Below are 27,202 nucleotides of genomic sequence, written 5' to 3'. Positions count from 1 at the left end.
AGTTTTTTTTAAATAGTGTTACTCTACAGTAAGAAAACACGTTTCTTTACATGAAAAAATAAATTATTTAGCACAGAAAAATAAAATGATGAGAAGCAAGGATGACAGGAGCTGGAGTTTGCTATCTCTGCCTGGAGGACCCATGAGTATTTGTAACATTACTCTGGGTACTTTTCCCTAGTCCCGCCCCCGCAGTGCTGTTTTAAGGATTAAATTAGATATAGTATGTAGAGTACTTAGCACGGTGTCTGACCCACAGTAGTTGCTCAAACTATGTCAGCTCCTCCCTCTCCTCATCCTCCAGATCCAGGTCAGGGGTCCCTTCCGAGCTGGTCCCCACCGGGTAATGCTGACGGCCCCTCTCTATCACCCCAACCAGGCTGAGGGGCTCCATGAGGCAAAGCCAGGGTAGCCCCAGCCCCAGCAAAGGGAGCGGCCCCTCACCGCCTCACCAGGGAGTGAACGACCCCGCCCAGGACCCGGCCAGCTGTGGGTGCTCAATCATTTTCTCTTGAACAGTCTACTGAGCGTCCAGTCACATTAGCGAGGCCCCACCCCGCCGAGCAGGAAAGAGGCTTGACCAGATGTGGGGCACCAAGAGGGGTGAATTCCTGGCTGAGGGATCCCTGTCCCTCCACTGCACCCCACTTTAGATGGGGAGTGAAAGCCCTCTCCCGATGGGGCAGAGCCTGCTGCCCTCCCTGCAGCCCCTCCGTCTCCCTCCCAGGGTGCAGTCCCGGCCTCGGGCGGCAATGGAATGTTGTGTCGTTGGTTGCTGGGGCAACCAAGGCCTGCTTGGTGGCTGCCTCTAGGAGTACCGAGGACGCTGCCACACCCCCCTGCATCAGGACCCCTGGGCCTCCGAGGCTAGTGCAGAACTCCGGCCTGAGGAAGGAGAGCTGGGGGCAATTGCCGGGAGATGGCAGTGCCCTGGGAGGAGTATTTCCGACTGGCCTTGCAGGAGAAACTGGCTACGTGAGTGGCGCGGAGTGGCAGGGAGGGCTGGAAGGAGGGCAGGAGCGGGTGGGATGGCCCAGCCCTTCCCCCTTGGCCCCCAGTGTCCTCACTTCCTCAGGAAGTTTGTGGTGGGGGATTATTGCCCCCACTTCCCAGAGGAAGAAACTGGGGCCCAGAAAGAAATGGCGATTTCCCCAAGGTCTCAGGGCTAGTGAGGGCAGAGCTGGGTCGATAGCCCGGGTCCCTACTCTCATCCTGATCCCCACCCCAGCTGACATCCAGCGGCGCTGAAATCGTTTGAACCAAGACGGGAAGCAATGATTCTGCGGACTCTTGCCCGCTCTCCCTGCACACTCTGCCTTTTAAAGGAAGCGTGGAGGCAGCTAGTCCCGTGCCTGCTCTGTGTTCAGCAGCGTGACCGAGGGTCCCAACCTCAGTCTCAGAATCTGTATGATGGGAGGGTTCCCGCGACCAGAGCTGGGAAAGCCTTGGCGCGTGGAATGTTAGTGCGCCCCTCTGCTCCCCACACAGCCCACCTTGTGGAGCTGTGCCCAGCCCCCTCTGCCCTGGGAGCCTGACTCCAAATCCCCCCTCCTCATGGACCCCTCCCCTCGGAGGTCTGCGGGGCCTCTCAGACATCTATCTCAGTCTCAATTCAACCACAGCAAGGAGCCGATCTCCCCCGCCCCCGACTCAGCCTTCCATCAGGAACATCCTTCCAGCTCCTACGTTCCTCTTTGACTCCTTTCTCCTCATTGCTCCATCGGCTTTGCTCTCAAATTGAACCTGGAACCACCCCCTCCTCACCTCGTCACTGCAACCACTGATCAGAACCACACTGTCTCCATCATCCCGTAACCCCATCCCTGGTCTGCAGCTTCCACAGCAGCCAGAGGGACCCCTCCTCTGCTCAAAACCCTCCCATGGCTCCCACTTCACCAAGAGTCGAGGCCAAGCCCTCCCTCGCCACAGCCCACCGCAGTCTGAGCCTCGCAGCTCTGATCTCAATTCCCATCTCTCCCTCCCCTCCCCTCTCCTCCAGCCACACTGGCCTCCTCACAGGGCAGCTCCTTCCACACCAAGATCCTTCCCCTGGGCCTTGGCGTTGGCTGTTCCCTCGGCCTAGAATCTGTTCCCTGCAGATAGCCACATGGCTCCCTCCTTCTTCCCCTTCAGGTCTCTGCTGCAGTGTCACCTCCTCAGAGGGGCTTTTTGACCTCCCTCCTGAAAGATTTCCCTCGGTCTGCTTAATTTTCCAGCTTGGCGCATACGCGTCCTGGCATTAGTTATTATTATTGTTAGCCTCGTTTTCTGCGGCCCCAGCGGAAGGCCGGCTCCCGGAGGGCAGGGGTTTTGTCCGTCTTGCCCACAGCCACACCCCCAGGGCCTGGAATGGCGCCTGGCACAGAGGAGGTGCTCAGCTGAATGAAGACGTCCACAGCCAGCAGGCGGCTAACGGGGGCGTCTCAGGCACTAGTGGGGGGGTCTGGGGCCTGACTCTCACCTCCTTCACCACCACCTCCTGGGCAGATCCCCCGAGCAGAATGTGGACCACCTCCCGCCAGTGCTCCATCTCCTGGAGAAGAGGCGAGAGCTGGCGGAGGCAGACCAGGGCCTGCAGGCCCAGAAGCAGGTGAGCCTCCACTACTGTCTCTGAGACTTTGGGGACCTCAGACAAAAAGTGGTGGCGAGCAGAGGGATGGGAAGGGGTGGAGCTAGCTTATTAGCTATAAGTTCTGAGACGTGCCATTTCACCACTCTGAGCCTTGGTTTCCTCATCTGCCGAATGGGATCAAATGAGATCAGTGGTTGATGCAAATAAGTGTGCATTGGGCACCTGCTGTGTGAAGGGCACTGCACTGGGATCTAGAAGCCTCACCATGGTGCCTGCCCTCGTGGCGCTCAGAGTCTAGAGAAGCAGAGACAAGTGTCCAGAGACAAGGGACTGCTGTGAGGGGGAAGCACCGAGAGGGACTGTGGGAACCAGAGGAAGCCCCTATCTCCACATGAGGGTGGTCAAGGAGGGCTTCCTGGAGGAAGTGATGTCTTAGGGATTGCTGAAGGGCAAGTTGACTTATCCAGCAAAGGGGGACGGGGTGAGGGGGCAGAAACGAGCAGAGGGAACAGCATGTACACAGACTGGGAGGCAGGGACTAAACACAGGTAGTCGAGTGGCTGGAAGATAGTGTCAGAGGAGAGAGGGCAAGATGAGGCCTGAAGGAAGGGCAGGGACGCCAACGTGCAAGGGCTACAAGAGGGCCCCGGGGCTTCATTACCGTGCTGGGAGCCAGCGGCGGGTCTGAGCGGGGGTCAGAAACAGGATCAGGGACAACGGATGAGCGAGGTTAAGTGTCAACCTGACAGTGTTGGATGACTCGGACCCCCAAACACACACACACCCCCACGCTTCACCCCCCATCCCCACCCCAGGCGTTCCAGACCACCATGGCAGCCCTGAAACAGCGCTGGGAACAGCTGGAACAGAAGGAGCGGGAGCTCAAAGGGGCCTTTGTCCGCTTTGACAAGCTTCTGCAGGTGGGTGGACACTGCTGGGGGAGGCGGGTCTCAAGGGTGGAAAAAACACCATCCTATGGGGCAGCCGCGTCACAGAAATTTAAAAAGCGGGCTTACTAACACGAAAGGGAGCGTGGGAAATACACACACACTGCCTCGAGCATTCGAGTTCTTTACAAGCGTGGTGGAGGAGTGAGGGATCCAGATCGGAGATTCTGGGGGAATGGGGCCCGCGGGCCACCTGTTTGCTACCCTTGGCTGGCGTGCGCGTGTCGGGCGGGGCGGACGGCCAGCTCCGCGGGCTCCCGCGTGCTGAGGGTCGTCGCCCGCTCTCCGCGTCCACGCCGCAGGAGTCCGAGGCCCGGCGCGGCCGCGCGCAGCGGAGGGCGGCGGAGGAGCGGCGCCGCGCGGGCCGCCAGGAGGCCGAGGCGCTGCGGCTGCGGACCCAGCTGCGGGAGCTGCAGGAGGAGCGCGCGCGGCTGCAGCGGCGGCTGGAGCGCCTGGAGCCCTGCGCGCGCCTGCTGGGGCGGGTGCTGGAGCAGCTGCCCGAGGTGAGCACTCTGCAGGGGGCGTGGGGGCTCAGCGCCACCGTGCAGCGCCGGGCGGCCTCAGGGACGGCTTTGGAACCGTGCATCACTGGAACGCTGACTGGACGCCGGGAATCATCAATTGTTGAGCGCTAACTGTATGCCAGGGTCGCGCTTTGTTCTTGAATTCTCCCCACGGCCCAGTGAAGTGGGTCCTGTTATACTCTCTACTCCATTTTACAGATGGGGAAACTGAGGCTTAGAAAGTTATCTCTTGCTCAAGGACACAGTCAGGAAGCGGGGGACGGAGATCCGGGCACTCGATAAATATTAGTTGAATAAAACAATGAATTAATATTAATCGCGGACAGGGAAGCTTAGCTAGGCTTGATGATGGAGGTAGGGAGGGCCGGGAGGAATCCCCGCTTGTGGGGCACGGACTGTGGGACGCTCAGATTTCAGAGTTGGGCTAACTGAGCGGGCGCTGGAGAGGCGTGGGCGGCCCAGGAGGCTGCAGGCCCGGGCGAGTCCCCTTCGCGACCCCACCCCAGTTCCAGGAGGTCCCCGAGCTGGTGGCGCGCTTCGGCGGCCTGGCCGACGTGCAGGCGGCGCTGAGGCTCACGGCGCGCCAGCGGCTCGCGGAGCTGGAGGAGGCGCGCGCGCGGCTGCAGCGGCTGCGGGACGCCGGGCAGGACGAGCTGCTCCGGCAGGGCCAGCGGCGAGCGCAGCTGCTGGAGCGCCTGGAGGCGGCGCGGGAGCGCACGCGGCACTGGGTACGGCCGGCGGGAGCGAGGGAGGCACGGGTGGAGGCAGGGAGGGCGGCGCCTGGCTCCCGGCCTCCCACCGCCGGGGACGGGTGCCCAGGTTGCCGATGGGCAATACTTAGCCCAGAGGGCAGCTGCACTAATGGGGAGATTCCAGGCGTCAGAAAGCACTTCAGGGCCCAGGAGGCCTGTCCTACGGAACCTGAAAACCGGCTCCCGGACGCCTTTCCCTGAGAGCGCCCTTGGGCATCCGACTGGCGGAAGTGGACGGGAATGAGGCCAGGGCCATCAGCCCTCTGCCGGCCAGCTCGCACCTTCACCGGGAAGGGGGCGGGCTGTTCCGCAGGAATCCAAGTGGGTTCAGATCCAGAACACGGCAGCTGAGAAGACCCTGCTCCTGGGACGCACTAGGATGTCAGCGCTCAACCTGTTCCAGCTGGTGTGCCAGCATCAGAGGCAGCCGGCCTCCCTGAACATCGAGGACACAGAGGGGCAGCTGGAGCAGGTGAGGGCCTTGTCCCTATGTCACCTCCAGCCCCCAAACCTTCGGAAACATCTCGGTGCCTGAAATCCCCGCTTCTCTGGGTTAAGCGTGAGCCCTGTGCTCAGAGCCCGTGCTCCTGGCTCACCTCCCACCTGGCAGTCCTGGGTTGGCCTTGGCCCTGACGGTCATCTGCTCTGCAGCCAGGAGGGAGTGGTACCCTCTCGGAGGCTCAGCCCTCCGACGTGTGCAAGAGGGCCATGGTGCATACTGACACACGCAGACCTTTATGCCAAGTCCTTCCCTTCTTCCAGGATCAAACAGCACTAACTAGTGACACTGATGAGAAACCAGGGGGTTGAGACTCACTTTAATCAAACCCTGAGCCTCTGGCTCCTGCAGGGACAGGCCTCGGCTTCCCCAAGGAGGGTGAGGGTGGGGTGGAGCAGTGGTCTGTCTTTCTGCACAAGGTGCCGCCAATGTCACTGGGGACCAAGGGCACGCGGTTTTCTATTCATCCAGCTTTGCAGGGTGTAGAACACGTGACCTGGGTTCACAGTGGAGGGAGGGGTCCTGACTTGGGACATTTCTGTTATGTTTCCAGCAGGTGCCCAAAGCATGGCCCCTCCGAGAAGGGGAGCAAACACAAAGGGAGGCGCCCCAGCTTGCCCCTGTCCCCATCCCACTCCTGTCCCGGGCCCGATGTCCAGGATGCCACCCAAACGCCAGGCCCGGAGTCCCCGCAGCCCCCTCTGTGCCTCATGCTGAGCCGGGTGATTGGTGTAACCAGTTCGCCAGGGCTGGCCTGGCACAGGAGGCCACTGGGAGGGACAGAGGCTCGGCACGAAGTAACAGGCAAAGGCCAGTCCCTGTTCAGCCAGCCGTCTGACCCCACCAAGGAGAGGCCCACGCGGGCACCACACCCTAGTTCCCACCTGGGACTGGCCCCCGGAGGCCACGGCAGCCGGCCGGAATGCCGTCACATGCCCCGTTTTCACTGTGTTGTTACTATTTTTCCAGTTAGCCCTACTCGTGACAGGGGTAACTAATTTTTTCCGTTTTTGGTGGAGACAGAGTTTCCTTCTCAGGTGTTTCTTTCAGTGACAAACGTGAAGGGAGAGCCCAGGGACAGTTCATCATCGATTCTAGCTCTAGGCAGGGGATCCATGGGCATTTGTTATGTTCCTATCAATAAATAAGTTAATTAAAACAAAATAAGGGGGCCTCGCCATGAAGATCAGAGATCGTATACCACTGAATATGACTGATCCAATTCAAAGGGAAAAAACTCGATGTAAGTGAGAATGCTGACTTCATCATAACAGTGACAGGCAGCTAGAAAACTGTGACAGCGTCTGCTAATGAAAAGCCTGGAGGCCCGGACTGTGGCTTTAGATCCTGGAGCAGTTCAGGCCGGGTCCGCTGCCCAGGGACCACCGTCATTACTGCCCTCTAATAGGGTCTCCAGCCCCCACCCCAGCCTTGCAGCCTCCCAGGTGTTGGGAGGTGGGGGCTGGACAGACTCAGGGGCTGGATGTGACTCGGCCGTGTCGGGGACCCCCAGGTGAAGCTGTTCATTCTGGACCTGTCCTCTGTGCTGGCCAGCCTGCGCCAGGCCCAGCCCACAGCCTCCCAATGACCCAGGTGAGCAGTGAGGGAGGGGCCCAATGAGGACCCGGCCCTGGAGAGGTACCACATTTCCCACGGGGTGCGGGCTGCCAGGCTCGCCCCTGAGATGGGAGGGCCGTGCCAGCTCAGACTGCTGTGGGGCAGACACGAGGGGCACACAGCAAGTGCTCCATAAACGTGGGCTATGAAGGGGCGCCAGCCCCGCATCCACCATGTGGCTCGGGACCAGGTCCTCCCCCAAGGGTGGTAGGGGCAGTAAACAAGTGGATGTTTGTCAAGTGCCTGGAACGGGGTCTGACGCACGGTAAACTTTAGATATGTTTGGTAAGTAAATAAATAGGACCAGCAAGAGGGTCACATGGCAGAATCCCATCCGCGGGGCACCTGCTCCCCAAAGCTCCTCCCTTATAGACAGGTGCTGGGTGATGCCTGGCCTGAGATCCAGCTGCTGGAGGCCGCCCTTGACCTTCCAGGACCCCCACGAGGGCCTGGGGCAGGTTCTGCCCTCGGGTGTGTGGTGGGGCAGCCTTAACCCTGCACAGCCGGAGGGGAGCAGCTGTGCCCTCTGACCCAGGACCCGACGTCTCCCTCTCAGGGTTGGCTCCCAGCTGCACCTGTCCTGGCAGGAAGGGGGACTGCTCAGCTTTGGGGCTCTCCCACCTCGGGCAATGGACTTGGCCTCGGAGCCTCACCCTCTCCATCTGCAGAGTGGAGACAGCAGCAGCACCCGGCTCGGGGACTCCAGGGGGAGTCACATGGGACCCGCCTGCACGCTGTCAGCTCCTCTGCCACGCTAGCTGGGGTTTAGTACCTGCGTCTGTCCCTTCCGACTCCGCGAGGAGACTGCACTGTGGGTCCACCAGAAGTGCTCAATAAAGGTTTATCACATTAAAAATACATCACTGGGCCTCAGGCACTCGGGGTTCAGACCCGTGTGGCCATGACCTCTGAACTCAGAACACATGAGAGCAGCAGCAGCTGACCTGCCCACTCAGGTCTTGGCCTGCCTGGCCTTGCTGGCGAACTCCTATGCACCCTTCAACACCCTGCTCAGATGTCTCTGTCTTGGGCAGAGGCAGCTGCTGTCCCTCTGTGGCCGTCCAGCACTCCTTTCCAAGGACGGCTGCTGCAGGCAGCTCCCCCGGTGCCCGGGATAGGGCCGGCACACAGTGCTGCCCACGACCAGGTGCTGATGTCCGCACTTGGGCCAAGCGAGGAGCTGCGGGGCTGGGTCACCCTCCTCACATCCTCTTCCGCATCTTGCCCTTCTTGGAGGGGGCGCCCCGGCCGAAGGCGGCCTGCTGCAGTTCCCGGACACGGCGCCGGTTGCGGGCGGAGAGCTGCTTGAGGCCCCCGCGCTGCAGGAAGCGCAGCTTCTGGGCTCGGCGCCGCTGCTTCAGGATCTGCTGCTTGCTCTTGAGCTCGGAGCGCACGCGGCCCGCGGGGGCACTGGCGGGGCGGGGCCGGGGTGGACCTGCCGGGACAAGGGTTCAGGGAGCTCAGTCTCTCCTCCTGGAATCTCCAGACTGCGCCCCCACCCCCTGCCGTCTGTGCTCACTGCCGTGGCCCCGGCGTCTGGCACACAGTAGGTGTTCAATAAAGCTTATGTCGTCTACTGTAGTGGGGAACACGTGGAACCACAAGCCAGGCCTGCTGGGGTTCAAATCCCAGCTGCGACCTCTTGGACCTGGGGCAAATCACTTAACTTCTCTGTGCCTCAGTTTCCCCTTAGGTGAATTATAAATAACAGCACCCACCTTCTGTGTCCTAAAGAGGCGTAAATGAGTTAATATGTGTATGGTGCTCAGAACAAGGCCCAGCGTAACCGCTAGGATTATAAAGCATTCAACAGAGGTTTGTTAACCTTCCCTCAGCAGGAGAGAAATCAGAGAGGCCAGCGAGGGAAAGGGACTTATCCAAGGTCACACAGCAAAGCGGCAGAGGTCAGCGGCCCGGCCCCAGCCTGCTCTCCTGGGTCTGAGAGGGCACTTACCCCCGCCTGCCTGGCTCCCCACTAAGCCCTGCGCCCTCCCCCTCTCCCGTGCTCCCTCTCCCCGCCCAGCTCCTCCCTGCCCACACGAGTGCCCTTTTCGGGGCTTCCAGGCAGATGGTCATTAAGGCGGGCCCAGATGTCTCCACTGGGGCTGGGCACCTGACAGGGACCCGTCACCTCCAGTGCGGACAAAGCACAGGGGAGAACAGCTGCTTTTCCCGCAGCCCACAGGGCGCCCTTCCCCCCGCCCCGGGCCCAGCTCGTCCACAGCAGCAGCCTGCTCCACCCCAGTGAAAAATAGGAGCTGAGGAGGGAGGGGGGAGGCGGGGCGCATCCACAGAGACAGACATGATGGGGAGAGAGACAAACAGTGAGAGAGACCGGGAGATTGTGTGTGTGTGGAGAGAGGAACAGAGACAATGAGAGGCAGAGGGAGAGGGAGAGAGAGAGAAAGAGAGAACAGGCTGAGAGAGGGTCAGGGACGCAGAGATGGAGAGAGAGACAGAGGCCCGGAGGGACAGAGACCCAGGGAATGGCAGAGGGAGGGAGCGTCGGAGGAAATCACAGGCAGAAAGAGACAGCTAGAGAGGGAGAGCCAGGCACTCCAGTCAGAGCGGGAGAAATGGCCGGAGATGGAGAGGAGAACACAGCGAGGGCACGAGGAGGCCCGAATGAGGTGGAGAGGAACCCCAGGAGCGCGACAGAACGGGCCCTAGGCCGAGGGACGCAGATGTACAGGGCCACGGAAGAGGCAGGGACTAGCCCTGCAGGGTTGGGGGAGACAAGCAGGAGCTAAGGGCCCCCAAGAGAGCCCTAGACACGGTCCCAAGCTCCCCTCTCCCCAGGGGAGGCCCCTGGTGGGGGTTGGCAGGCAGCTGGGTGACCCAGGGCCAGGCACTGGCCTCATGAGACACTTCAGCTTGTCTTCCCACTCCCAGGTCATGTGTGGCTAGTGTCCAGCTCAGAGCCTGTCCCCACACAGCAAGTGGGAGACTCTCCAACAGCAGGGTCACCTGTGTGTGTGTGTGTGGAGGGCAAACTCCAGTCCCCTCCCTTCAGAGCATGTCAGAGGTCGTGAGCGTCCCACTTCAGGGAGTCTCTGCCATTTGAACAGGTTCAAATCCCGCCTTAGTCTGTCACTGGCTGAGGGACCCACGTCAGATCAAAGAGGACCACTTGCCAAGCTGCGTTTTGCGGGTGGTCCTACCTTGGCCTCGGCCCCGCTTCCCACCTCTTCGCTCTGGGCCCTGCCGCTCGGGCGCCCCTTCCTCCTCCGAGTCACGATCATCGATTTTCTGTTTCTGTTTCCACTTCTGGTAGCTGAGAAGCCGCGTTAAGGAGGCTGCATGCAGCATCACGACGCGGCCTTGACACCCGTGGGCTGGGAGCGGGCCCCCACTCAGCAGATACAGGTTCCACCTCTAGGGGGTGGATGGAGAAGGTGCTCCGGCCCCCTTCCCGCCCCCACCTGTAGGAGACGGGGGAGGGCAGAAAGCGCCCGGCCCCGCCCCCTCTCTCGCCCCCACCTATAGGAGGCAGGGGGAGGGGTAGAAAGTGCTAAGCCCCGCCCACTCCCTCGTCCCCACCTATAGGAGGCAGGGGGAGGGGTAGAAAGTGCTCGGCCCCGCCCCCTGGCCCCGCCACTCCGGATACAGGTCCCGCCTGTAGGAGCTGCTGATGTAGCGGCCACTCTCAGTCTTGATCTTCTTCTTGTCCTCTTGTCCCGACTGTCCCACAAACCGCTTCTTCTTCCGGTCCCTGTGGGAGAGGGAGTTGGGAGGGCTGCTGTGAAGGGAGGTGGCCTGGGGTGGCCCGCTCCCCTCAGGGCCTGTTTCCCCTGACCCTCTTCTTGGGTTGTTGGACATTCAAGGAGAGCAGCGTGCTCGTCTGGCATGCAGCAGGGGCTCAATAAAGGCCCGTTCACTGCTCCTCCTTTCCTGGCAGCCCAGGTCTCAAAGGCCGTATGGGGGCATTGGGAACTGGGGGGCCCCTGGAGAGTTCCCAGTCTCCACTCTGCCACCTCCTGGTTCTGTGACCCAGAGTCCAAATGGGCAGAATGGGGTATGAGCTCTGTCTAGAAAGACCAGCAACAAGGACAGAAGGGGTCAAGATCCCTGTCGTCCGTGATCAAATCAAGAGGACAGGAGGGAGGGTCATTGTCCCTGCTGTGTGTGTATTGCATGGGGACAGATCAGACGGAGTCACAGTCCCTGCTGTGTGATCACACATCATAATCATGCTGCTCGGGATCAAATGAGGGCCGGGGGTGACTTATTTCCTGCTCTAGGGGGTCAAACGGGAGTCAGGACAGGCAGGGGTCACGTGCCTGTTGTGTGGGCCCTGGTGGCGGAAAGGTGGCACAGAAGGGCCACGTGCACTCGCTCACTCACCACTTGAGCTGCTGCCGGCCCCTGGTCAGGTTCTGGGCTTCGTCCCCCATCAGGTCCAGGACAGCGCTGGCCGCCTGCTGCTCAAAGGCCCCCCGGTCGCCACTGACGCTCAGGCTGCAGAGAGAGGTGGGGAGACAGCTCGGGGTTGGAGGGGCCCTCAGGCCCCGCCTGCCCACCCCAGGACCCGCCGGCCACTCACCCCCGCTCGCTGTCAAAGTCCTTGGGCCGGTAGGGGACGTAGAATGCCTGGTCCCGCTGCCGGGCCTCCTCCCTCCGCCTCTTGGCCCCTCGGGCAGGGTCAGCAGCCGACTGCTGCCGCTTCCGGCCCACGACCTCTGTGAAGACATCCTGGCAGACCAAGGCCAGTGTCACACCTGCAGCCCCTGGGGAGCCCACCTGGCCGCCCTACCCACCCGTCCAGCTGGAGTTGAGGGCCAGGGGCTTCTGGGGCTTTAAAAGCTTGCTGGTGCCACTTAGACCCTCCGTCTCCTCGTCTGCACAAGCAGCACAGTCCCTGCCTCAAGCACCAGCAGAGGCAGGCCGGTGGGGAGGGGCTGGGGTGCTGACCAAGATGAGACCCCCGTTCCAGTCCCAGCTTGGTCTCCAAGGCTGTGTGACTAAGGCAGGGCCCTGCCCCTCTCCTTGCTCTATACAACATGACCTAGTCCAGGGGTTTTCACCCATATTTTCTGGCTACTGAACCTTCTGTCCACATTAAATGTAAGAGGGACATACTGGTGGACAAGCAGGCCCGGGACCCCACCCTCCAGCTGAACGGGACGCCCCTGTGGTCCCCTAGCCCTGTCTTCCAACACAAAGGCCCAGTGCCTGACGCTGCCTGGGTTGTGCCCTCACTGCCACCAACAGTCCCTGCTCTGCCCCTTTCCGTGTGACCCGGACCTCAGGCTGAGACTGATGGTGACGACGATGACAATGACACAGTCACCTCTGGGAATCCTTCCCGTGCTGCCCTGGACCTGCCCAGCGGGCCCGGGAGCAGGAACCACAGTCACTCGCTGCAGTGCCCTAGTCCACTGTGCTCCCAACACAAACTCTCCTGAATCCACGTGGTGGCAGCAGCCGACCTGAGCCGGCGAGAGGCTGTCTGGTTTGCACCTGTGCCCTCAGTGTGGGGACTGACATCTGTGGAACCCCTGATGTATCTGATGGTGGTGACAGACAGGACCCTGCCAGGGTTTGACGTCCCACACAGTGGACACACCCTGAAGACTCAGATTCCTGAAACCCACGGCCGCCATGGTCAGAGGCGAGGGCTAGAGGACGAGGACACGACCCCATTCTGCAGACGGAGGCTAAGGCACTGATTCCCACAAGCGTCCGAGGGGACTAGAGTCACCACACCCACCCCAGTGACTGCTCCGAGCCCTCGGAACAGCCCCGTGGCCTGCTGGGACTCAACGCACCCCGCTGCACCCCCACCCCAGGCCCAGACTCCAGGGTCGGGGCGGGGCCTGTACCTCCACGCTCTCTCCTGCCTCCGCCTCCTCCTCCTCCTTAGGCGGCTCGCCCTGTGGTGGCGGGCAGCTTGAGGCTGCGCTGGCCAGACTTTCGCGCCGCTCCTGCCGCCCCTGCTGGAAGCGGGCGATGGCCTTGCGGTCCTTCTGCCGCTTGGCACGCATCACCTGGCTGCTCAGGTCCCGGCTAGAGGCGTTGATCTCAAAGATGGTCTGTGGAGGGGACACCCCAGTCCTTCACCACTAGCCTCCTCCTACCCAGCTCCACCCTCGCCAGCTTGATGCACTCTCTATGGCATTCCTCCCCAGGTCCTTTCTTTTCTCTCTTTTTTTTTTTTTTTTGGTGAGGAAGATTGGCCCTGAGCTAACATCTGTTGCCAATCTTCATCTTTTTTCTTTTTTTCCCCATAAATGGAGGGAAATGGTAGCCACATGGGGGACCTCCAGGGCCCAGCAGGGATGGTTCAGGACAAGGGCATCTCTAGAGACGTGGAATAACCAGAGCTAAAGATCAGGAAGTGCAAGCTAAGGTGAAGACCCCCGCTGGGGCCGGCTGGGGTGATGAGCTGGATCCGAGTCTTGGCACCATGGTGGCCACCATGTGACCCCAGGCCAGGGACTGCCCATTACCCGGCCCTCACTCACCGCCCGTGCGCGGTAGCTCTTGATGCTGTCCACCAGCCTCAGCCGCTGCAGCTCCTTCTCTTCGAAGCGCGAGCCTGGTGGGGAGGGAGGCGTGAGGCCAGGGGTTGGTCCTGCACAGCCCGGCCCCCCCGCCCCCCCCAGGGACTCACTGAAGAGGGGGTGCAGGCCCAGCCCCGCGAGGTCCAGCTCCTTGGCCCTCTTGATCGACTCCGGCGAGGGCGCCGGCCGTGAGCGCACGTACTGCTGCTGGGCGTTGTCGGCCACGCGGCCCAGGCCCCGCAGCTCCAGCGACGCCTCCAGGGTGTTCCGCAGGCTGCAGTCTTCGTCGTCCACCACGCTCTGTGGCACCCGGCCAAGCACGCCATCCCCACCGACCGCACCTGCCACCCGACCCAGAGCCCGGTCAGAGGCCTTCGGCCTGGCCCAGCTGCCCCCCGCCCCACCTCCCCCGGCCCCACTCTGGCCCTTGAATCATGAAATGATCCCCACAAAGGAAACCATCCCGACGGAGCAGCTCTACAGCAGCGCCTGCGTGCGTCAGAGCGGGGTCAGACATTACCGCCCGCGGGCTGCTTTCGTAAACAGAGTTTCATGGGAGCACAGCCTGTCTGTGCATTTTTGTGCTGTCTACGGCTAATTCTGCAGCAGGGGAGAGGGCGGAGGAGCCACCTGGATCACATGACCGGCAGGGCCCAGACACGCACTGTCCAGCTCTCCTGGGACCACTGACCCCACAGCACAGAAGAGAAGGTTGCGGCTCCCAAGACGTCCAGTGACCTCCCGGGGCTGCGCAATGTGTCGGGGCAGAGGGTTCAACCCAGTCAGACCAAATAATGATAACGGTGACACTAATGCCGGTACTAAGCAACAGCCACAGGAACAGCAGGCGGCGCCAACCACTGAGACCTCCTCGCGCCCAGCCCTGGGCCTGTTCTCCTTTGTTTGCTATGTCTTAACTTTTCATTTTGGAAGGCCCATGAGAGCAGAAGGAAAACAGAAAGAACTTCTGTGCAGCCATCGCCCCCCTTCAATCACTGACATTTCACAACCCTGCAAGGAAGGCGCCGCCAAGCCTGTCCTGGAGACGAGGGGCTGAGGGACTGGCCAAGGGGCGCACAGCGAGGGGAGGGCCCAAACTCAGCGCCGCCCGCGTCCAGAGCCCACCTGCCAACCCATCAGCTTAGACAAGCACAGGACAGTCTCCAGCTAAAACACGCCGCTCCCCGGCGGCCTCTGTGGGCGCTGTGTGGGGCTCCCCCCTCAGCCCCTCCAACCCAGGGCACAGCCCCGCCTGGGAGGTCTGCCTGTGGCCCAGCAGCTCGGCTGCAGAGCTCTTGGCGCGGCAGCCAGCAGGCGCGCAGTGAATGCGTGCAGGGCTGGGTGGTGCCTCCAGGCACCGTTACAACTGGCTTCCCACCTGCCACCCCGCCCCTGTGCCCAGGACAGCGCCGGCCACACAGACGGGCCCACACTTCCTCGCTCGCCCACCTCCCTGCCTGGCCCCAGGGAAGCCCTTCGCGCTCGCTCCCTCAAGCCCCTCTTCCAGGCGGCCCCACCAGGAGCCCTGTCTCACTGGGCCCCACCGCCAGTGACCCCACGCTCCCTCCTCCCCACTTGCCTCCTTCTCGTGCCCTCGCCCCAACCCCAGGCTCTTCCATGCAGCCTGCTTCTGGCTGCCTCCAGCCCCAGGTGTCTGGGCAGGGACAGCACCAGGGAGCCGCAGCCTGGCCTGGGGTGGGGGGACCTGGGGGTCAGGTGGCTGGGCCAGCCCGCTCCCCCTAGCCACCAGCTGGGGCAGCCTCACTTCAGCAATCTGGCTTGGGGCTCTGGCTGGACCTGAATCTCAGCTCCCACCTCCCAACCCCGTGACCAAGAGCCTGGGATGAGCGGCCTGGCCCATCTGCAGAGCAGCCCTGCCTAAGTCACAGATGGACGTACAGACAATGGGCGCGTAGTGGGCCACAGATGGAGGCCGTCACAGTTGCTGCTGCCCGCCCGCACAGTCCCAACCCAGGGAGGACAAAGGAGCACCCTGTGAGCATGGCCCAGCGAGCCTCAGTCTCTCTCCCTACCCTGGGCTCCCCGAAAACTCGGTCAATGTGGGGTCTCAAAGAGACGCCTGCAGTGCCTGATGGGCTGCACAGATGAGGAGCAGCCAGGTGGGGGCTGCAGTGAGCCGGGACCCACCGCTTGGTGCTGCCTTATTGGTGACCCCAGGACAGGGCAGACTCAGCACGGCCAGATCTGACAGTTTTCCACCAGACACCAGAAATCTGGATGTTTATGTGAAATCCTGAGTTTAAAATACAGGGACCTTCTCCTGGGGCCAAATCCAGCCCCACCTCCTCCCTATGCCACCCAGACCACGAACTCCTCGGAGACCCCCGCACTGCCCCAGCCTCCACTCACCTGAGGGCTCCTCGTGGGGGCAGGCGAGGGTGAGGGTGCGGCCCAGGAACAGGTGAAGGTCCAGCAGGTAGGGGACCTCGTCCGGGGCCACCAAGGAGTAGGCCGTACCACTTCGGCCAGCCCGGGCCACGCGGCCTGCGGGAGGAGGAGGTTGAGCTGGAGTAAAAGCAAAGGACTCCACAGCCCAACACAAGTCCCAGTGGCCCGAGCCAAGGCCGCACCTCACTGAGCTGCTGTCCCCACCTACGAGAGGGGAAGGGACAGCGACGGCCACCAGGGCTACCTGCACAGGAGTGCGGGAGCCAACAGTGCTCAGGGAAGTGGGCAGAAGTAGAGATGAGGCACTGCTCCCCATCAGTACCAAAAGTCTTCAGCATCCCCACGTCGGGGGACTCCCCCAAAGAGATCACCAAGGATGCAAATATTCCCCACAAGGATGTCCTCGCAGTTCTGCCTGGAACAGCCCCAAGCTGGAAACACTTAAAGACTTGAGGACAGAGGACTGCTTGAATTAACCAGCTGATGACCACTTGGTGGGAATTACACAGCTGAGGGAAGGGGCCAGCAAACTGTGGCCAGTGGCCAAACCCGGGCCCCTGCCTGTTTGTGTAAATAAAGTTTTATTGGCACACAACCCTGGTCCTTCATTTACATATTGTCCAACACTGCTTTCACGGTACAACGGCAGAAATTAGGAAGAGAGTGCATGGCCTCAAAGCCTAAAATATTTACTCTCTGGCCCTTCAGAGATGCAACTGCTGGCCAGTCACAGAATGGCATTTAATGAGGAATGAAAAACAGGCGCTGAGACAAGAAAGAGGCTGCAGGAAAGAGTGTCCAGCGTGACTGTAATTTTGTGCTGACTGAATCTACGTGTCACGTCACCTTTTGGCTTCTTTCTGCATCTTACGAAAACAAAGTGTCACCACACTGGAAGCTTCACTTGGGGTCCTCTGATTTATGCTGTTGATCACAGAGCACACGAGAAATCCCCTTTGGGGGTTCTGGGGACCCCTGAAGGAATGCGCAGAGCAGTGGGAACCAGGACAGAGCTGGCAGCAACCAAGATGGAGACAAGCTCCCAGAGGCGCGGCTGGAGACCCTGAAGGAGGCCTCCCACGCACCCCGACTAAAGGTGAACCCCTTCTCCCGGGCCAGCACGGGTGGCCCGAACTGACTCATTCAACTCACTCAATCACGCACGGAACAACTAAAGGGACTGTTCACCGGGTTCCCCTCTCACACACATTTAACGTACGTGTAGTTATAAACGCGGTACGCATGCTCATGAGATAAAATACGGCAAACAAAGTAGAACGGTGGGTGCAGGGGCTGGGGGGTGGGGAAGCGGGAGCTAGTGTTTAGTGAGGACAGAGTTTCCGTTTGGGACGATGAACCAGTCCTGGAGGTGGATGGTGGTGATGGCTGCCCAAGGAGGTGAATGTACATCATGCCACCGAACTTACACCCAAACGTGGTTAGAACGGTAATTGTACGTTACCTACATTTTACTACAATTTGAAAGAAGAAGGCAGCAGTGACAAAGGACACACCAAAAGGGCAGCCTTGTCCTCACAGAGACGAGGGATGGGGTGAGGTCGGCTTTGAGAGGAGATCATCTGGGGTCCACCCCCAGCCACCCCACTCTATGCCGCCTGGCCAGCCATTACCCTCCCTGGCCTCGGTTTCCTCATCTGTAAAATGGAGCTGACGCTCTTGGTACCCACTACACAGGGCTGGTGTGAAGACAGAGTGGCCACAGTAAAAGGCTGGGCCTGCGCGGGGCGCTGGGGAGGGTCGGGTGCCACCGTGGCACCAGTGAGGGCTGCGGACTCACTGCCTTCCAGGTGCTTTGCTCCTGTTTCCGACTTCCTACCCTGTGAGTGTCGAGGGGTCGGGGGTGGTTGAAGGGTGCGAAGGTCCCGGGGGGGAGCTAAAAAGACAGCCTCAGGGGAGGAGGGCGGAGGGGGCTGAGGGGCCGGGTTATCAAGCAGCACGACAGGAGAGAGAGAAGCCCAGGACAGAAGGCGGGAGAAGCGCCCCCTTAGAGCCGTGGGGCCGCCCGCTGGAACCATGCCTGGCTGTGCCCCCCAGGATGCTGATTTTCCGGTCCCTTCCGTGGGCCTCGCTTCTGCCCCTGCAGCGGCAGGAGTCGGGGCCGTGCCCTCACCTCCCACCAGGGCCCGCGCCCCTGCCAGGCCCGTCCAGCCCCGGCTCCTCACCCACGCGGTGCAGAAAGAGCTTGCCCTTGGCGGGGAAGCTGTAGTTGATGACGTTGTCCAGCAGCGGGATGTCCAGGCCCCGGGCCGCCAGGTCGGTCACGATGAGGGCAGAGCACTTGCCGTGCGTGAACTTGGCCAGGTTGATCTTGCGGGCTGTCTGGTCCATGGCGGAGTAGATGTGGGCACAGCTCACCCGCTGGGTCGTCAGCAGCTGCTCGGAGTGAGGACAGGAGGGGAGAGGTGAGGCGGGGACTTGCAGGAGAGAGGAGAGGAGGCCGGCCACGGCAGCCGCTGCCATGACACAGTGGTCAGACCATGGGGTCGTGGTTTGAATCCCAGCTCTGCTGGGTGACCCCAGTTCGGAATCTTCATCAGTACAAATGGGTTATTTATCACCTGTCACCTCTCCGCAGGGCTGAGTATCAAAGGAGATGACATGGACAGAAGTCTCCTTAGGGAGGTTCTAAGTGTCACCACAGGACCCAGTGTCACTAACCAGCTGTGTGACCTTGAGCAAATGACCTAAGCTCTCTGTGCCTTCACTGTCTTCACCTGTAGAATGCGGAGAATGATGGCTCATTCTTTGTGCTCCATTATGAGGATTAAATGCGTTAACACTTCTACGGTGCTGAGGACAGGGCCCAGCACGTAGGCAGCACCGTGAAAGCGTTAACTGCTCTTTAAAAATTAAACCACCTTGGTTTCATTCGTCAGTGAGCCCAGCAGCTGCACGGAGGAAGCACGGTTAACTGTGTGTCAAGTGAGTGAAACCCAGTGAACTGCGTCCTCAGATAACAGCCCCAGGTGTGGCTGACCAGGGGCGGCCCCGGCTGGAAGGGGCCCGCAGCCTTGGGCCCGGGCTCCCCCGAAGGTCACGGGTAGAGCCATGTGGAAAAGCTCATCAGGCCACTCCCGTGAGAGAAGGGCCCTGATGCAGCTCACGGCACGCAGGGTACCCTCACCCTAACGAGAGAAATTCGAGGAGCCCCGAGAATCCAGGGAAAGAGGGCAGGCGGCAGGGACAGAACTTCCGGTAACCTGGACGGGGGAATCGTAGATGCATCACGACTGGCTGTGAGCTGACGGCTGCATTCTGGGAGCTCGTTATGCTATTTCTGACTTTAGACACAAATTGAGTGTTTGAAACTTTTTATAATGAAAAGTTTAAAGGAATAAACAAGGACGGGGCCCTGGTTGCGCCCGTGTCCCGCGCTGGCGCTGCCCCCTGGTGCCCACACGCGGAACTGCAGCCCACGCCAGGTGGAGGCGACGAGCATCCCCAGGAGGGACGGTCCTGCTTTTCCCACCCGCTGGTGGCTGCTCACCTCGCTGAGGTACTCGGCGTGGTGCTTCGTGGCCACAAACACCACCGTCTGGTCCTGGGGCCGCACCGCGGTGCGCAGCAGGTGCAGCAGCACAGCGGCCTTGGCGTCCTCGCGCACCAGCAAGAAGGAGGTCTGCAGGGAGAGGGGTGCGGTTGGCTCCAGGGCCCCCAAGCACCACTGGGGAAGGGCCCGGGCAGAGCCTCACCTTGAGCTGCTCGTTGAGCTTGGCGTCCACATCGAGCCGGATGAGCACGGGCTCCGTGAGGCCTGCAGTAGGCGCAGGGAGTCACTGAGAACCGAGCCACCCCCCAGTTCCCCAGGCCCCGATCTGAGTCCCAGCCCCAGCCCAGGGTCACTCACCGGCCCGGGCGAACTCCACCAGCAGCTTGGGCAGCGTGGCGGAGAACAGAACTGTCTGGTGGCCCCCAGGGAGGCGGCCGATGATTTCCTGCAGCTGCTCTGCAAACCCCATCTCAAAGAGCCTGAGGGCAGAGGGCAGAGGGCAAAGAGCGGAAGGCAGGACGGGGTCAGGAGAGGGGCTCCCATTCCAGAGCGCTCCAAAGCTCAGTCATCCTTGCCCCAGCCACCCTGCCCGCCACGTGGACTGGTGTCTGCCTCACTGTTTCTTAACTCGCTCACGTTCCTGTTTAACGGCCGCTCCTGAGCAGCGACGAGCTCGAGATCCTGTGTCTGTTCTCAGTTACATTTCTCGCAAATTCACGTTGAAATAGACGACAGCAGCCCTCACTCTGCGCTAGGCCGGTTCTCCGTGCTTTACGAACGTCAGCGGCCCCAGTGCTCACAGCACCCCATGAGGCATGGGCCATTTTACCCCCGTCTGTAGTCGAGGCCACCAAGGCCCACAGACCCTCGGGGATCTGCCTGCGTTCACAGAGCTGGGATCTGATCCCACCCCGTCGAGCTCCAGTCTGTGCTCAGCTCTGTGCTACCTTCTCTCTCTTTAAAATCGTGTTTGGTGTTTTATTATTCTTTTCAATACTCCTAAAAGTAATACGAAATAAAACTGTGGGGCTGGGGAGCCCCAGAGACTGGCGCTGCCTGTGGTGAGTGGCCCACGTTTGGGGGAAGTTTTGATCTCGGCCATGCAGGCCCCTCCTGGCCAGGCTCACCTGCCTCTGCTGTCGTGGCCTCGGGGCCACCTCGACACAAAGGCACGGGCGTCCCTGCCGCTCACCTGTCGGCCTCGTCGAACACCACGTACTCCACACTCTGCAGCTTCAGGTTCATCTCCACGGCCACATGCACCAGGCGTCCTGGGGTAGCAATGATTCTGGAAGGGGGTGTGCAGGCTGGCTCACGCAAGGCCGGGGCCCCCAGCAGAGCCCTCCTCTCACTCCTCAGCCGTCCGAGCAGGGACTCAGAGCATCACCCCTAACCCGCACACTCACATGTCAGGATTTTCATGCAGGGCCGCAAATTGGTCTTCCATTCTAGGGAGAAAGGGGGCTGTCAGCTGGATAGACAGGTCTCCTTAGTCTCTCTCCCTTCCCATAACCAAACGCCCAGGCGAGTGCCACCCCCGACCCTCATCTTGGAGCTGGGGAAAGGCTACTGCTGAGATACTAGGCAAAGGCATTGCCCTAACAAGACGCAAGTTCAAACACACAAAAGGACTTAGACAACAAAGAGGTCCCGAAGAGACGGGCTCACTCCCAGAACCCTCCTCACTCCCCCTCTCCAGAGAGCAACAAAGCTGCCCTTGACCCACAGCCCCACCCAGCAACAAGCCCTGGAACTGCCAGCTCCACACGAACCCAGGCGTCCCGGATCTCTGTCCTCATTCTTAAACCTTCTGAGCACACATCCCTAACTAGTCCTCCTCTGAAACACCCTTGGGACACCTGTAGGAGCCAGAATTCTGGGCCAGGCCTAGCCCAGAGAGGCATTTCTGACAGTCACGAGCTATAGAGCTAAATTATAACGTAGGCAACAGAGCACAGGCTGAAAAGCAAAACCCTCAGAAGTAAGAGCAACCGGGGACAGTGGCATCAGAGAGGAACAAGGAAGGGGCTGCCCCGTGAGGGAAACTGTGGGACGGGGGTGGGGCGCAGCAGGAGACGGCGTTCTAATCTCAGCTCCACTATGAAATCACTGCATGGCTCTGGGCCCATCTCTTCCTCACTTTGCCCATCTGTGACGCAGGTGTGCTGCTGCCACTGGGCGAGGATGGAACAGGCCCACCAGCAAAAATCCACCTGCAAATCTGAGCTATTACAAACACTCCTTGGTTTTTGTACCTCCCACTTTTAACCAACCCACAGTGAGGCATGTTAAAACGCACACGACTAAGCTACGCATTTAGGTGACCCTGTGCATGGCCGGCTCTGTCTGGAGCCTCAGAAGCTTTCTCTGAGCTGCAGTGCCTGGGGGGGAGTTTCTTTCCGCTTTGTACCGTGTGTCACCCTCGTTAGTATTTTTGGAACGTGCAGAGAAGTTGCTGTCTTTTGTTTTTGCAGGGGAAGAGCTGCCCTAAGCTAACATCTGTGTCAATCTTCCTCCTTGTTTCCCCCTTCAAGACCCCAGTACGTAGTTGTGCATAGCTGTAAGTCCTTCCAGTTCTTCTGCATGAGCCGCTGTCACAGCTTGGCTACTGACCATCCAGTGGCATGGTTCTGCGCCCCTGGGCTGCCAAAGTGGAGTGTGCCAAACTTAACCACTAGGCCACCGGGGCTGGCTCAGGTGCTGCTAGTGATAAGCAACACAGACTCAGTCCGTCTGGTACCCTGGAGGCACAGGGCACGTGCATGTAGCAGGGACCGCGGTGCAGGCTGAGGGGCTCTTACTTGTCTCCGCCCAGGATCAGGGCAGTCTTGAGGCCCGTGAACTTGCCCAGCTGTGGAGAGAGAGAGACGGAGACATGGTGAGGGGAGACGACTCAGCCCCTCGGCCTCCCGACTGCTCCCGGCTCAGCCTGGCGGCCCCGGCCCACGCACCTCCTTGGTGAACTTCATGGTCTGCAGAGCCAGCTCTCGGGTGGGCGAGAGGACGAGGGCGCGGGCCCCGGTCTGGGCACTGTGTGTCTTGAGCCGCTCGAACATGGGGATGAGAAAGCAGGCCGTCTTGCCACTGCCCGTCCGGGCCATGGCCACCACGTCCTTGCCATCCAGGATCACAGGGATGGTCTGGAGGGAAACCAGTGGGGGAGCGGCGGGGTCAGCTCCTGCACTCAAGCTCCACGAGACCCAGAGTGGGAGGTCCCTGGGGACTGGGCGAACCAGGGCATTTCAGGGAATAGGAAGGGGACTGTTGCCCAGCCCTGATCTCATTCTTGCCAAAGCTTGTTGCACAACTCTAGGGACGAGCAGCTCACTACCCCCAACTCTTTCCACTCTTGGAACATCCTTCAGGTTAAGCCAGACTCTGCCTCCCTGTCCAGTCCTCCTCCTTGAGACCCCAGAGAAACCTCTCCCTCTTGGCTAAACGTCTGAGGACAACACTCACAGCTGGGCGATAACGGGGTGCCTGTGAGTTGGCTGGGCGGGGGTTCAGCAGTGGGCAGCCCCAGGGAGGCCAAACGGCAAAGAGGCCCAGGGTCGAGGTTCGCTTCAGCTGGGCCCAACTTTCTCTGCCTGTGGGATGGGCAAGCTGTGTGGGGCTCCAGCGATCGACGTGACGGCTGGGACGAGGGGTGGCTGTCGGGAGGGCGGTCAAGTCCCCTCCCCTCCTCCCGACCCCCAGAGCCCGCCTGCCCCATACCTTCCTCTGGATGGGGGTCGGCACCTTGTAGCCCTTCTTCATGACGCCTCTGAACACCGGGTAGCTCAGGCCTGCGAAAGACACGGGAGTGGTCGGGGGCCCGGGGGCCATCGCACCGCACACAGAAAACTACACAGGACCACGACCGCTCATTGACGAGTAAATAGCAAGAAAAAAGGAAAAGAGACCAAGCAAAACTGGTAGACTGAGACTTCAGAGACAAATCTGGCGACTGGGGGGTATGAACCCTCACGGATTCTGGTCTGAACACACTCTGACGCCAGCAGACACGTGGGGTCTGAACGCTGACGGGGCCTCGGAGGGGACTGGGGGACCGTGCGTTTGCTCCAGGCGCGCGTAAGGGCCTGCATCTCTTGAAGGTACGTGGGAAGCATTTAGGGATCCGGGAGGAGATGTCTGGGATTCACTTCAGAATCCTCCAGGATGATGGGGACAAGTGTGTGTGGGGGGCAGGGCTAAAACGAGAGCAACGGTAAAACTGCCGGAGCTCATGATGGCGACGTGGAGCCTCGCTGCCCTCTGTACTTTATGCGTTTGAGATTTTCCATAATTAAAACAAAACAAAAGGGTGTTATGTGACAAGGGCACGTGACGGGGGCCGGCATGGGTGTTGAGAGATGAGGCTGTGGTGAATAAGGGGGAGGGGCCTTTGGAGACCACATATGACTTGGGCTTGTGGAGAAGTGAGGACGGTGGGAGGCCTGGGGACAAGAAAACACACCGTCTCAGCTGCTTGTTGGTCAATCCTTCACCTTTGTGATTCAGAAGGGCAAAAGACAGGCACGTGTCGATGTTCTTATTTGTTTTTCCTTTGATATTGATGAAATTTAGCAGGTTTTTAATATATTAATTGGCTGTCTAGATTCCTTTTGTGGGTTGAGTATTCATTTTCTTCACCCCATTCTCTATCAGGGTATCTTTTTCTTATTGATTTGTAAAACTCTTTGTATATTAAGGACATTAACCCTTTGTCTGTCCTAGAGGTTGCAAAGGCACAGTGTTTACTCTAGTTTACCATGTGTTTTCGGGATATGTGTCTAACTGAAAAAAAGTCAAGTTAAATGGTGCTCAGGTCATATTGAAGACAGCCTTCTTTTCCTTCCTAAGATTATAAAAATATTCATCTTGATATTTAAATCTTTCCTTCGGATGCTACTGATTTGTAAAGAGCAAGCGAGTTCAGCTTTATCTCCACCTGGCCAGGTGTCCCAACACCACCCAGCTCTTCCCCCTTTCCCTCTGCTCCAAAGGCCACTCTGTCGTGCAGCGAGTCCCGGAACGGCTCTGCCTGGCCTGGCGCCAGCATCGCTGGAGGCTCTAACTGCCCTCTCACGGTGTCAGGCCGTTCCCCATGAGAAAGCCCTGATAGGTGTGGAGACTCTCCGCTGCCTCAGTCTACCTTACACCTACCACAGTGCCAGGCCCAGAGCAGACAGCCCCAGGGCGCAGAGGGCATGATGGGTCCCTGCGGCCACTCCCCCAGTCCCTGGCCGCCTGGTGCACCTACCCATGGACTGGAAACCTCCCGACTTCTTCTTCTTCTTATTCTGGGCTCGCACCATCTCCCGCGTGTCCGGCTCCACGTCGGAGGTGCATTCTGACGTGGGGAAGGTGGGCAGGGGTCTGCCGGGTCCTAGCTGGGAGGGAGGAAGAGACAGCGTCACTCCAGGCACAATCAGACCCCTGGGGGCAGACAGGGGGCTGTTCTGTTGCTGCTCTCCCCCCTGATTCAAGCCAATGACTGTCCTGCTAGGTCACATGACTCCTCTGCTAAAGGGCTCTCCTTCGGCTGGGCCGGCCCCGGCCAGAGGGTCTGGGAGCAGGCTCCGCAGAGAGGCTGCCTGCCTTCCAACCCCGACTCGGTCACTTTCCAGCTGCGAGACCTCAGGCAGCGGACCGAGCTCCCTGAGCCTGTGCTTCCACGTCTGGAACGTGGCGGGGACAGGAGCACACGCCTCATGGGGCGTTAGCGTAAAGCTCAGAACGGTGCCCAGCACAGAGCTGGCAGTGTGACCACCACCACCACCATCCCGGCCTGTCACTCACAGCTCTTGAAATGAAGAACTCCGGAAGCCAATCGAAACATCAGCGATGTGTGAGACCAGACTCTTCCAAGCTGCCCTGTCCCCCACCCCCACCTCTGACCCATCACCCTTCCCCAGCTCCCGTCTCTCTCATGCTGGCCTCCTTGCTGCCCATCCAGGACCCACTTGTCCCAGCACAGCTCAATCCAACCCAGACACCCCCTCTGGAGAGGCTTCTCAGGCTGCCACCTCCTCTCTAAATGACAGTTACAGAGAACTAATTCATAATAACACCTAAAACGTACACGGTACTTACTGTCAGCCAGGTGCTGCTCTGAGCATTCATATAAATTAACCCACTGAATGCTCACAACAACCCTGTGAAGTAGCTACTATTATTTAGTCCATTTTACAGAGAAGGAAACTGAGGCACAGAGAGGTGCAGTGACTTGCCCAAAGTCACACAGCCTGTAAGTGGGGGATCAGGGATTTGAGCCCTGGCTTCAGAGTCTATGTTCTTTCCATTGTGACCTCTATGGCCCACTATAGCCATCTAGGCCAGAGCTGCAGCCTGTCTAGCACAGTCCGTGAGCTAAGAATCGTTCTCACATTTTAAAGACTGTAAAAATTCAAACGCAGAAGATAGTGTGACTTTCTGTGGCCCCACAAAGCCTAAAATGTTTACATCTTTACGGGAAAAGTTTGCCGAGCCCTGCTCTAGACACATGAAAACAGGGCCTGGAACACACTGGTGCCCCCAGCAATATTTACTCAGTGGGTAGAATGTAAGAACACTGTCACTGACCCCTTTCAACAGTCTTTGAGGCACATATACTCACCTGCCTTCTACACATGTGGAAACTTCTGCCTTCTACCAATGTGGCACAGGGAGGTTAAGCAACTTCTCCAATGTCCCAAAGCCAGTACAAGGTTGGGCCAGATCTGAACACCGGGCTGCACCAGGGCAAAGCCCCTGGCCTGAGCCACATAGGTGGGCTCCTCTGGCACTTACCGCCTCTGCCTGCCTGTGCTGTTCATTACCTTTAGCAATTTCTCCACGTGGAGAGAGCACCCACTCTGTGCCAGGCACCCCAAGCGCAGGGCTGTGGGCAACAGCGGCTCTTTCGCCCTTTGCGTCATTTGCATACAGTTGGCACTCAGCAATGGAAACAGCACAGGCCCTGGGACCAGACAGCCCGGGGTTTGAATCCTGGCTGCCCCCCTCACAAGCCGTGAGGTCTGGTCAAGTCCCGGTACCCCTCCAGGCCTGTTTCCTCCTCTAGAAAAGGGGGACGACAGGACTGCGCGCACAGGGCGGGCGCGAGGATTAAAGACAAGCCCTGTAAAGCTCTCAGCGCGGAGCCTGGCGCGTAGGAGGCGGTCGACAAATCCGAGTTTAATTTACGTATGATCACTTCCCCAGAGGTTTGGGGGCATCACTGTCTCAAGCCACCGGGTCTGGTCTCCCCTTCATTCAACCTCCCAAGAACCCCCCAAACTCTCCAAGTCCGCTCTGCAGCGCCCGCACTTTTCATTGGGCGAGCGGACACTCGGGCCCGCCCCCTGGCCGGAGGCGGCCAATGAGCGGCGCGCGAGCGCAGCCGGCAGGAAGGGCCAGGCCCCGCCCGGGAAGCGCAGGCTCGGCCGCCGGCCCCGGCCGCCACGGGCCCCGAGACACGTGCTCGGGCCGGCGGGCCTGACCCCGAGCCCGGCCGCCCCTCTCCCGCCCTCGGCCGCGCTCGCTTCCCAGCGGGGACCTGAGGCCGCGGGGCGCTGCGCGGAGGCGGCTCGGGCTCCAGCGCGCGCCCCGGCCCCGCGCTCCCACCTTCTGGGCCCGCGCGTCATCCTCCGCCTGGATCTCAAACTCGCCGTCCTCCGAGTCGCTGCTGCGGGCCTGGGGGGCCGCGCCCCGGCGCTTGCGGAGCCCCTTCTTCTTCCGCCGCTGGGCCATGGCCGCGCGGGACCGAGGGCCGGCCGCCGGGTGCGTGCCGGCCGCCATGCGGGCCGGGCGCAGGCTCTGGGAGGGGCGGGGCCTGCGGGGCGAGCCCACGGCGGCAGGGGGGCGTCCACGCGGCCCCGGCTGCGCCCCCCGCCGCTGCAGCGCCGGAG

At 60.5% G+C, this 27,202-nt stretch overlaps 2 protein-coding genes across 4 annotated transcripts; one reads left to right on the top strand and one right to left on the bottom strand.

Moving 5' to 3' along the window:
- The first annotated feature begins 727 nt into the window (after positions 1-727).
- CFAP73 (cilia and flagella associated protein 73) lies at positions 728-7,769 on the top strand. 3 transcript variants are annotated; one of them, XM_001915005.4, is made up of 8 exons: positions 728-975; positions 2,488-2,590; positions 3,388-3,492; positions 3,822-4,022; positions 4,550-4,771; positions 5,109-5,267; positions 6,808-6,887; positions 7,468-7,769. In XM_001915005.4, exons 1-7 carry the CDS (start codon positions 920-922, stop codon positions 6,880-6,882), a joined length of 921 nt encoding a protein of 306 aa, XP_001915040.3. In that variant the 5' UTR covers positions 728-919; the 3' UTR covers positions 6,883-6,887; positions 7,468-7,769. The 3 variants fall into 3 exon arrangements, with proteins under 3 accessions (XP_001915040.3, XP_023502887.2, XP_070131563.1); XM_023647119.2 differs by lacking the exons at positions 6,808-6,887; positions 7,468-7,769 and adding an exon at positions 5,848-6,458 and having other exon boundaries at positions 781-975; XM_070275462.1 differs by lacking the exons at positions 6,808-6,887; positions 7,468-7,769 and adding an exon at positions 5,851-6,274 and having other exon boundaries at positions 781-975.
- DDX54 (DEAD-box helicase 54) lies at positions 7,739-27,132 on the bottom strand. Its single transcript, XM_023647113.2, has 20 exons — positions 26,919-27,132; positions 24,577-24,706; positions 23,049-23,119; positions 22,286-22,474; positions 22,136-22,185; positions 20,741-20,782; positions 20,527-20,622; positions 19,692-19,813; positions 19,537-19,598; positions 19,332-19,463; positions 18,007-18,217; positions 15,785-15,919; positions 13,525-13,755; positions 13,376-13,449; positions 12,734-12,943; positions 11,455-11,603; positions 11,256-11,369; positions 10,519-10,623; positions 10,073-10,185; positions 7,739-8,346 (listed from the first exon to the last, which is right to left on the bottom strand). Exons 1-20 carry the CDS (start codon positions 27,090-27,092, stop codon positions 8,114-8,116), a joined length of 2,643 nt encoding a protein of 880 aa, XP_023502881.2. The 5' UTR covers positions 27,093-27,132; the 3' UTR covers positions 7,739-8,113.
- Between the last annotated feature and the right edge of the window lie 70 nt (positions 27,133-27,202).

This window comes from Equus caballus, chromosome 8 (assembly GCF_041296265.1).
Source record: "Equus caballus isolate H_3958 breed thoroughbred chromosome 8, TB-T2T, whole genome shotgun sequence".
In the NCBI taxonomy this organism is placed as follows: domain Eukaryota; kingdom Metazoa; phylum Chordata; class Mammalia; order Perissodactyla; family Equidae; genus Equus; species Equus caballus.
The sequence above is the reverse complement of the archived record's forward strand: the minus strand, read 5'-3'. Positions and strand labels throughout refer to the sequence as shown.